The following is a 12,018-nucleotide window of genomic DNA, read 5'->3' on the forward strand; positions in this document are numbered from 1 at the left end:
ATTGGAAGAGACCAAATGGGCCATCTAGTGATTTCCATGCAGGAAAAGCACAATGAAAGTACCCCTTACAGATGGCCACCCAGACTCTGTTTAAAAGCCTCCATTACACTGCTGAACAGCTCTTACAGACGGAAAGTTCCTCCTAATGTTCAAGTGGAATCTCCTTTCCTGTAGTTTCAACCCATTGCTTCAAGTCCTAGTTTCCAGGGCAGCAAAATACAAGCCTGCCCCCTCTTCATTTCACATATTTATACATGGTATCATGTCTCCTCTCAACCCTCTCTCCTACAGGCTAAACATGCCCAGCTCTTTGAGATGCTCCTCATAGGGCATGGTCTCCAGACCTTTGATCATTTTAGTTGCCCTCCTCTGGACACCTTCCACCTTGTCAATATTTCTTTTGAACTATGGTGCCCAGAATTGGACACAGTGTTCCAAGTGAGATCTAACCAAAACAGAATCAAGAGGCACATTACTTCCCTTGATCTAGACACTATACTCTTTTTGATGCAACCCAAAATCCCATTGGCTTTTTAGTTGCGTCATCACATTGTTAGCTCATGTTTAATTTGTCCACTAAGATTTCAAGATCTTTCTCACATGTACTGTTGTTGAGCCAAGCATCACGCATCCTGTATCTTTGCATTTCATTTTTTTCCTGCCTAAGTCTAGTATCTTACATTTGTCCTTGTTGAAATTCATTTTGTTGGTTTTGACTCAGCTCTCTAATCTGTTGATGTCATTTTGCATTCTGATCCTGTCCTCTGGAGTATTAGCTATCCCTCCTAATTTGGTGTCATCAGCAAACTTGACAAGCATACACTCTAAACCCTCATCTAAGTTATTAATAAAGTTGTTGAACAGTACTGGGCCCAGGACTGAAACTTGCATTATTCCACTAGATGGGGCCTAATAGTGGAATACTACCCGGTCTAGAACTGTCCTGATGTTTGTGATGCTTTCCTTGCACTGAAGTAGACAGCACCAGGTTAGAATCATATCTCTGATTGTCAAATCATCACAAGACTTTTTCAGCTATATAAGCAACCAAATAAAGAGAGGAAACGTCTTTGCCAGCTTGTTATGTTAAGTAACATAAGCAAGAAATTTCTCTTAAAAATATATGTCTCCTGTTTTGGCATAGGACAGATGGCTTAGGAAAGTATGAGGTGCAGTTTTTGGAAAACCTCTCATCTGCTTCCCACCCAAATAACCTACCCACCTAATTCTATCTCACCTATCTGCCCCTCTCCTTCAGTCCATAAAAACTCTTTTTTTATTATTCCTCTAATTGCAACATCTCTTACAACTAAAGAAGGAAATTATGTTACAGTCTCCTCAATATGAAGCAAAAAATTACAAATGGAAGAACATAAATATATTCTCTCAACCCCATTTCTCATAATTGCTTCCTTGTCTCATGATCCAGTCACTCATTGCAAGACCCATTTCACTCTGTTACTGTTCTTGCAGTGGATGGTGGCATTTTCTCTCTTTCTTCTTGTCTCTTGCCTTACATATCCATGTGAAATCATGTTTTCCCAGCATTACTGGTCCATATAAATAGTAAGAAAGTCTACATTATCGAGTGCTTCCATCACCTGCCCATATCTCTCAGAGGCATTACACACACTCGAGAAGTTTGTTGGAGAAGGGGCACATATATTTTTCCAGTGTCTGAGTTTTGCTTGGAGAATATTTCAAAATGCCATGACAGCAGGTTTGAAAACATAATGGAAAGGACAGTGAAAGTAGGATGGGCCCCTCATGCTGAATTCTGATTTGCAAACCATAGTTTACACTGTACTATAGTTAGATTTATCTGTTTGCTTCAGTTCTATCAGTCTTTATGTTAAGGCATAATGACCCTAATTGCACTTTATTAGTGATCTAGAACTGTCTGTACGCCCCATTCTTTTCCGAAATTCTATCCTAGTTATATTTCACCTGGTCTTGTCCAGCATTATTTTTAAAATTTTAACTATTACATTTGGCCCAGCCATTGGTTTCTAAATGTTATTGTGTTATTGTTGATGTTTACTGCCTATTTTTGTTATGAGTTTTATTTTATTGTTTGTATTATTGCTGTTGTTGTTTTTTGCTGATGTATTGTGGGCTCGGCCTCATGTAAGCCACCCCGAGTCCCTCGGGGAGATGGTAGTGGGGTATAAATAAATTATTATTATTATTATTATTATTATTATTATTATTATTATTAGGCAGTTCAAACCTTGCACTTGTGTAAACTTGTCCTTTATGTAAATGCTGCAAGTTGAAAAACATGGGAAAACCTCTGAAAAAACATATGGGCATGATTTATCCAGACAGATAGGCTAGTCAGAAATTGGTTTAGCTTATATGAGGCAAAATGTTGAAGTAGAAATTCTCCCGATTTGTACTCAGTTTTCAGAGTGTTTAAGTGTTAAACCAATGAATGAAGTAATGGAAATGAAATTAATTATTTTCTTTGGCGAATATAATGTCCTGATTCATCTTAAAGCCATTATTTTGATCTTCCCATAAAATAGAGTAACTATGATTGGATAAAAGCATATTTGCCCATGTCCGGGTAGATTGTAGCAGTACAAAGGAGTTTGTGAACTTTCAAAACATATGTAAAATTGTTTCTACACAAACAAAACCTTTTTTAAAATAATCCAAAAATAATACTATTAATATAGGAAAAATCTGGCATTATTATACTCATATTACCAAAAGAAAGACTGGTTGAGAGACATTCCTCACCCTGCAAAGTCTCTCAGTATTGTAATAATTTTGTAGTTTGGTTTAGTTTTGTGTCTGTATAGGTGTGTTTGTTGAGAGTTAGAATGTTTTACAATAATCCTGCAATTAAGAATTTGGGATTATTACTGTATTTTGTAATATATCTACATTTGTAGGAAAATTCAATTTCTTAAGAGATAGAGGGTCATTACATGAGATGAAAGGAATCAGAAAAAAAGAATAGAGCCAGCTAAGGCATATGACTAGACATATGTCTGGTTAGACAAGTTTCCCCATGTATATATTGCCTGGAGCTTTATTTACAATGACATCTCTCCATAACTAGTGCTGTCAGAAATACATCTTCTTTGCATATTACAAAGATTCCATAGTTCTATCAAATAAATGTCTGCCTAAAATACATGGAAAACCATCCCCTCCATCTGTTGCAAAACATGTCATGTTTTGTCTTCAATGTAATAAATCATTCACTTGTATTTTTGTGTGAAATCTAATGTGTATATTAGCTGCTATATACCATGTTGATAGTAATATAGTGCCAGAAGACAAATCTTCTCCTGTAAGAATCCCAAGGCCAGATTAGAGTTTTCTTCTATCTTTGTGACTGATGGGCAATACTCACATTCACACATTCAGCAGAAAATGTAGCAGACCAGTCTTTAAAAAGAGCTTTCTATACTAATTAGCATATTTCCTTACATCTTGAGGCTTCCTTGAAAATGCAAGCTATATTGTCATATACATGGGTATCTTTGAAAATAGAAAAAGCATGTCTTCTTCCTCTTCCTTTATAATATATAATCTTACAAAGCATGTATTAAATTTCGTTATGTGACGCTCTGTTGATTCAAAGCGAAGTCTCAGTAAGATACCACATTTCATCATGTATATATCTTGAGGGGAAATAACAGAATAAATTCCAATACTTGTGGCATTCTCATCATCTGTGTTCTGGCTGAATGTTCACAGATAGCCTTGACTAGACTGGTCCTTTACATACCATTATATTTTGATTTCCATTCATTACAGACACCCCTTAGAGATAAAGTTAGTATAAGAGAGGATGGGATGCAAACTTCCTGTGCTACTAGCTGTAGCCGCCTAAAGAAGATATTATTTGAAAATTAGCCCCTTGTGCGTCATAATAATACGTTCTTAGAATTGAGGGGACATTGAGAAGAAGTTTATGATATAGCATATTCCTGTTGGAGGGGGGATTTTTAAAAAGTCATTGGGTAATCTCAAGCCATTGAATGCCTATAAATCTTCCCCTGTGAGTTTAGGCATACAATGAGAATAAGTGCATTGCAGCTTGAGGAAATTGTTATTTTAGAAGTGAATTATCCTAAAGATAGCCTCAATAGTACCTTTACTGGTCCATGAAATAATTTGATGATATTTTCATATATTGAAGTGTGTAATGATACAGCGCAGAACATTATTTCATGTTAAAGTGCAGATAGATCAATCTTCTAAGCTCTACTTCTGTTATTTTCTCTCTTCTTCCTCCCAAGTTATATTTGTTCTGTCCTGTTTTCAACATTAGTTGACAATTATTATTTATTTTAGTCTACATCAATATTTCTACAGATTTTGGTGCTTGTTTCTTTAAAAGTCTGAATTTCTATATCCATTTTGGCAAGCTATTTTTACAAAGGAAAAGGGTGGACTTGTATGTGGTTTTTGTTAGAAACATATTATACTATGTTTAAGTTGTTTTTTAAAAAAATTGGTGAAAACTTCAAGAAAATACACATATTGGTGTTACAGCTTGTATGATTACTCAGGTACTTTGATAACCTTGCATTGAATGTGATCTGTCCAGATTCCTCATCACATCCTATTGTTGAAGTGATAAACATTTGCCCATCAATATCCTTTCTGTACAGAAAACATTAGCAAAAGTTAAGCTCCTGGACTAAGAACATTCCAGATGTGAGGCACGGGGAGCCAAATTAAGTGGGGGGGGGGAGCATAGAGAAGAGACAAAATAACAAGGGACTAAGGCATCAACATGTATTTATTTCAATGAAGATGACAAAGGAGTTCAGACACATTTATACCAAGACTATAGCTGTCCATTGTTTTGTTATCAACATTGCAGCAATGTCCCTGACAGCACCAGGAGAAACACTGGCAGTTGAAGTGTCAGCATTTAGCCCTTATTGTCCAGTGTTTGTGGTTCCACTTTTAAGCTTACACCAAAATCCTTTCTTCTGAAAAGGAGCTTAACTACTCAGTGCAAACGTCAATGGAGAAGGGAATTGATACTGATGTGATTTGGTTTGAAGATATAGAGTTCTGTATAGTCCGAGATAAAATGTTCTGCTGCATTTTTTGAAGAAAAGCTCCTGGAAGATTTTGTTTTTCTTTCTTTAAAAACTGTTTGATCTCATATAGCATTTAGATAATGTTTAAGATCAAATGGCCCCTTCTTTGAACCAAAAATGAAGCTCTTAAAACTTCAAAAGCATCACTGAAGGTTGAGATACCTTTTCGTATTTGAAGTGAAACCCAAAGGGTATCCGTGAGCTGTACTCCCAGTGTTTCGGTACTTTAGAAATCTCTATATATGGACACTAATAAAAATGTGGAGCTGTTCATATGTTAGCACATTGCAGTATAGTAAAGAAAATTTGTCTATAAAACCCCAGTATTAGTTACCACTACACTCACATCTTGGTGATAGAAATGGTTTATCGTGTTCAGTTGCTTATATTTGGTTTTCCTGAAAATAGTTTATGAAAATAAGAAAGAAATAAGAGATACAAGATAAAAGTTGACTTAAATTTTTGATCCAATAGGAGGAATGAAAACATTAAAGAGCCATCTAACTGAAACAAGGCTACACATACGGAATCACAATTACCACTTGTAGGAGTTGAGTCTGGTTTTCAGATGGCCCCATCTTGAAAAAAAAGTCATACTAGAGATCTCAAATGTATGGGGGAAGGCAAGCAAAATAATCAAGGCCTATACATTTGGGAATGCTCGGTGTAGTGAGGTACCAAAAATGGGGGAATACTTTAGGCTTAAAAATCTGAAGTTATTTCTGCTTCCTTTCTGATATAAAAAAATAGCTTTTCCTAGACCAAAATAGCCAGGAAAGGCACAAAAATATATTAAACATCCCGCTTGTTCCCTAGAGGACATTAAGGACGAAAAATAATCTTTTGTGCATTCAGCAGAGGATGCCACTCTCCAAATTCTTTTGAGGAGCTAATGTGACACCCTTCCTTTTTGCAGTTGGTAGTCATGATTTACCCATGCAATTCACAAATAATCAAGTTAGTAATTTATCCCTCAAGAATTGCTTCCATTTTCAGATCAATATCAATACAATTGGTATATGGCTGTGGGTTGTTTTGTTTTGAAAATTCAAAATCCCCATTTCTGCCCTTTTTTGAGAAAATCTAAAAATCTAACTATAGAAACTAGTTCCAAGATTCTGCAGTTGCTGAAATCCTGGACATGGCAGGATCAGGATGTTATGTTCTCAGATTTTTTTTTTAATGAAATCTTATCTTATTGACCAAAACCATACATTTATATGAATAATATATCAATACAATTACATACATATTTTTGTAAAGGAAATCCCATTGAGTTCAGACCCAAGTGGATTCACAACCTTTTTTTACAATTATTCTAGCTGATTTTAAAAAATAGTGTATGGACTAGTTGGTTGGACTAGTTATTCATAGCAATTTACCTTGCAATTTCTTTTCACAGACATATACCAGTATTATTAACAACTTCATTCCATTTATTCCATGATTTGCAGAAAGGTTGCATGTTAAAATATTTTAATTCATTTAATCATAGATTGAATAATAATGCCACACAGATGCTATAGAGTATGTGGCTTAAAACTTCTACTAGGTTTGAAGCAGAGGAAGTCATTGGCCTTCACTACTTTATGAAGTTATGTGGCATATATTAAAATTTCCACCTGCTAGCCATGAAATGGAGACAAGTTAAAAAAAGTCATTTTTCCTCATTGGATGATCATTATTTTCTAATACAGTTATCTGCCATAATTGCAGACCATTTCCAACAAAGACATAAATGTGTTCAAATGGGACTCATTCTACAAAAAACTCTTGTTTGTAGTGCCTATTTATATAAACATGTAATCATTTTGTCCCTAATACAATAGAAATCAGTTTGAATATATCTAAGGTGGGCAATAATTCCATACAGCAGCTTTAGCTTCATGTTCTAGTCTTTTCAGATGACTTGCTGGGAAGAGGGGGCTTGTTTTGATGTACAGAGTGTGCTGTTCAGTATGTCCCTTTCTGGCATGTCCCTGTTGTCCTTTAATCATTGCACAACAGCCGCAGTAGAGGGGCCACATGAGAATTAATGCTGTTTTTCTGAATCATTACCTCCTAATGAGATTGCTGCTTGCAAACCCATGAACTCTGCACAGAACACTGCTTCTTAGAGTAGCTGATTTCCAGTTCTGTTCATCCTTACTCCCACATCCACCTCGGCTTGGTTGGGAGAGCAGAGGGGAAAGAAAGAAAGGTTTTCTTTTCTTGGCACAGTGAAATTGTCAAGAAATCCACTCCTGCCTAGAATTTCGTTGGAAAATTCAGCTGTAGTTCCTTAACCTACACCAGCTGTATTCACTTGAGATATATTTCAAATGGACAAACAGAGGAAGAGGAGCCTCAGTTCTTAAAAAGATTATAAATCTAGTTGAACAAAGTAATATTGAGGGAAGGATATCTTGCTATTTTCCATATTATTCAGTTATTCTTATAAGACAAGGCTATCTCTATCATCCCCCTTTTTCAGCTGCTTTTATGATGTTTCCGTTTCCCTCTCCTGCTTCCTTCTTTGTCCTCGGTTTACTTTAATTGCTAGAAATTGAGTTCATGGTGCAAGAATAGTTAGCACTCAAGGAACTCAGCAGGGAAAAGTGGAGAAGGGATGGAAACTGCTTGCAGCCTTTCCTACCTTGTGCATTCATTCTTATTAATATGTTTTGACCACATATTTATGTTGCTTGACCATATGTGCCCTGGTTTCATCTGCCAGATGTTAGTGACCTGGTTTTCTCCTTCAGGCCACTAGGTCCTTCATAAATGCATTGTAGAGGGTCTTGAGCATGCAACAACAATTTGAGAGGGAGGAAAGGATGATGAAATGACAGAAATCACCCATTCTCCCTTTCTGTTTCCAGAAGTTTCTTCAGCATTCGTCTCTTCTACAAATAAAAAAACCCATTCCATGAACAGAAAAGGCCACCTTTCAATACTCATTGCCCAGAAACTGATACTATGCTCTCTCCACTAACTCATGGCTAAAATAGCAATTGGTTGCTAAGGAACCTGAAAACAACACGTACACATTCACCATCAAATTCTTTTCAATTTTATTCACTTTCCAATATCTTTGCATAATATGTGTGTACACTCACCAATAACTTTATAGCTTGTCAAAGCACAGTACATTTGGCATCGATTTGCCTGTTCATGTAGAAACCTTGAATTTAAAACATTTGGTTTGCATAATATTGGGTTAAATTATCTGACCCTGTAAATTCTATGCAATGACCCAAATCCCATAATAGAACTGAATTATTCTCAAATTGCAGTTGTACCCTTCTGCTATATTTGCAAATACTTTCTGCTGTGTTCCTGTATTACACTAGTGCAACTACTGTTTTGTTGTAAAGGTGGGCTAGACTTTCCAATTACTGCTAATAGGGAATAACACAATCTAACAAGGATCAGAGAAAAGTTCTTTAAGGTAACATGTGAAACTGAACCGATGAATACTCTTTGTCATTTCTGGTGATGAAATGTTTGTTGCTCAGTGCATTGACATAATGCATCTTATACCTCAACAAGTACAGCTGTACAACCTTAGGCCAGTTTGAAATTCATCATTAGAGAAAGGATTCATACTACACTCATGATGTCATATAAATGAGTGGGTTGGTAAAATAGTGTGCTATTACTTTCATTTCTAGTGTTGTCCCACAAAATTAATAATACATGAATATCCCTTGTCCAAAATGCTTAGGATCAGAAGTGTTTGAGATTTATGATTTCTGAAAAGCTCTGTTTGCAGTGGAAGCTGCCTTGGTGGCCTTCTTTGGCCCCGGCAGAAGCTGCCTTGGCGCCCCTCTCTGGCCCCAGCTGCAGCTGCCTTGGCAGCCCTCATTGACCCCAGAGGAAGAAGGCCCAGCAGAAGTTGCCTTGGTGGCCCTCTCTGGCCCCGGAGGAGTAACTCTGCAACTCAAGTCTGTTATATACAGTGTTCTCTCACTACTTTTATTTTAAATTAATGTTTTGAAAAGCCACAAAACAGCGTGTCTGTGGTTAGTGAACCACAAAGCAGTGAGGGAACACTGTACATTGAACCATAAGAGAGCAACCTGTCACTATCACAGCCACCCATATGGACAGTTTTGGATTTGGGGGTATTTTGGAATTCCATATAAGGGATGTTCAGCCTGAAATAGTCCTTATGAAGAAAAGTATAGAAAACATTATTTAAAAAGACATGCCTTCTAAAACATCAACGTTTTGTCCTTCTGAGTTTTATCATCTCATTTTTGATGTATACAATTTTAGTTCATTAAAAGTAAAATATCCCAGTTCAAGAAATAGTTTGTGATAATCATAGCTTGAAACATGTTAGACAAATGGATAGAAGGACATGATTCAATGTGTTTTCTTTATATTATCAGCTCCAGACCAGTTTGACTGAGCCAATGACATTACCCAAGTCGATTTCACTTCCTCGCAGTGCATACTGGCATCACATCACTCGGCAGAACAGCGCAGGAGAAATCTACAGTTTACAAGGTAAGATGCTTGATTGGCATGTCCATTAGTTTCCCTCAAGTTGAGCAAAACTCATGCAAATTACTTTCATCTGCACTGGTAGTTTTCTCTCCATTTCAATTACTAAGTCTTGTCATCAGACACACTGGAGATCACAAGCCATGCTGCCTCCCCACCTACTTTTTAACTTCATGATCTCGAACAGTGACAATTATTACCAAAAATCTTGCATAAGTTGAGAAGTCAATTTGACAGTTCAGTTTTTCAACATGTATAATAGGTGGCTTCTCGATATCTAATGAGAAGGGGTTGAACACAATTTCCCAGAGGAAACCATTTGCTGCTTGGAGAAAATTTGATTTTGTTTAAACTAGCATGATCCCCACAGAATTTGAGCCATTTCCCAGTGGCAAATAAATAGGCAATTATTGGTAGTGTCTTGTCAAGTACAGAAGAAAAGGTTAGGAGAGTGTTCTATATGAAGGAGGCATATCTCTGGTGACAGCCTAATATTAGTTAGAGGTCATGTGTTTGGAAAGGGCATTTCAGCTGCTCTATCCTGGTGGGACCAGGGGTGTAGAAGGGAAGCTGCTGGGTCTGCTTGACATGCTCCAGTGAAGAACTTTGCAGTGGCCATCATCTTCTCTGTGGGTGTCCTCCTTAATCATCCTCTCTCAGCTGAGGAAACCTTTTAATGGGCCAATGGGACTTATTGGGACTGTGGAGTTCATTTTATTTTATCACAGTGTGTGTAGCAAATGCTGAAGCTAGTGAGCAAATCAGGAAAACACTGATAAATTGGGCAATCTGCAACTCATTTCACATGTATCCTCACTTGAATGAACAAAGTTCACAAAATTTACAATATGAAGACTTTAGGAATATCTCACAAATAGCATCTTTCAAACAATGCAGCATCTCTTCTCTTCTTTAGGTACAGAACTTTTGTAAAAAAAAATACACTGTATATCAGAGGCTCATTTGAGAAGATACTGGAAATCCTATTTATGTTACACATACTTCCCTATAAATACCCACATATAAATCAATCTCAAGTCAAGAGCAGGCTTTGGGGCCAACATAGATGTTGATATGATGTGTGGATAAGTCAAAGTTTATTCCACGTTGAGGGGAAAGCACCAGTGCCACCTCTGGGGACCAGTTACCCACAGTCATTGCCACCATTTTCCCACACTGGCATTCAAAATGGCCAAAAGGTACACAGCAGCAAAGAAAGTAGAAGGAGATGCCACCTATTTTAGGTTCTTCTGGAATAGACTAAGCTCTTATCTTTTTTCCACTCTATCATAGAAGTGGATGCTTCCTTTTTTCATGACAGTAAAGCTATAGCACTTGTGTTGGACCCAAGGATAAATTCACCCAGGTTTCTGTGTTAATTTTTTTAACTAAGATTTCTAAACTTATACATGAGTATATAAAGTAACCAGTGATCATGAACATGATCAAGAAGTGTGGAATAAGAAGTCCTTTCCCCAAAAAACTAAAACTGGAAAGAGTTCCCATTTAAATTAACCCAGCAGGTGGGTGGGCAGCTCCTGAAAATATTTCAAACATGCATTTCAAGTGCTGAAGCATGTGGCTTTATATCTTGACTTCAACTGATAATGTAATGCACTGATGTGTTTTGTGTTGCTTTTTTTAGAACAAATCTGTAAAATAAACACAAGTTAGCATCAAGGCAAGACAAATTGTTTCTCTTCCTTCCCCATTTTTAAATCATAAACACTGGAGAAAAATATGATGCTCTTATTCCTAGATTTGGAAATTGGCCAATTCTGACAGCTGTCTTAAAACACACTTAACTCCAATTGAATCCTGGGGCTCTTATGTCTGAGTAGGCATACACAGGATTACCCTGTTAAAAGAAATGTCCTTTAAAATGTTTATACAGGAGTAAGGTTCAAGCCAGTGATGAAAGGATTTTAGTTTTTTTGGCACAAGATAGCAAATAAATATTTTATGGTGACATAAAAACAGTAGCAGGACCAGCACACCACTTATACTTGCCAAGACTAGACATTTTATTATCCATTATATCAGTCATGCAATGGATTTTTTCCCTGTTCATGAAAATATTGAAATGCAGCCTTGAAGTTTACCTAAGTACAACACAGAGGTTCCCTGGAATGACATTTTAATTGATGCATCTGTTAACCTTCCCATTTTATGATGAAAATCTGCAGGTTATAAGCTTTCCTGAAAATATGTAGTGCATCATAGAGCTTTTAAATAATAAGGAACCACCATCAATACTATCTTCTCCAGTGGTTGAAGCAATACGCAGAACTAATATATCTGTATAGCTAGGTAATTGCTCTCTCCACTTGTCAGGTTCTTTACAAGTTTACTCATTGTGCTTAAAAATCTGATATTGCCTTGTTGACTTTTTTTTGGCATTGTTACAGTCTGAAATGTTGAAAATGAGAGAAAGGGTCCTTGGGAAGTCAGA

General features: G+C 36.7%; 1 protein-coding gene across 3 annotated transcripts in view; it reads left to right on the plus strand.

The window, feature by feature from the left end:
* DOK6 (docking protein 6) overlaps positions 1 to 12,018 on the plus strand; it is a 369,307-nt gene that overhangs the window by 202,240 nt on the left and 155,049 nt on the right. For all 3 annotated transcript variants that reach the window (XM_060774998.2, XM_060774997.2, XM_067467476.1), the window contains exon 7: positions 9,452 to 9,569. In XM_060774998.2, coding sequence (XP_060630981.1) covers positions 9,452 to 9,569 — 118 coding nt within the window. The remainder of the gene's footprint in view (positions 1 to 9,451; positions 9,570 to 12,018) is intronic.

Source organism: Anolis sagrei, chromosome 4, assembly GCF_037176765.1.
Source record: "Anolis sagrei isolate rAnoSag1 chromosome 4, rAnoSag1.mat, whole genome shotgun sequence".
NCBI classification, from domain to species: Eukaryota; Metazoa; Chordata; class Lepidosauria; order Squamata; family Dactyloidae; genus Anolis; species Anolis sagrei.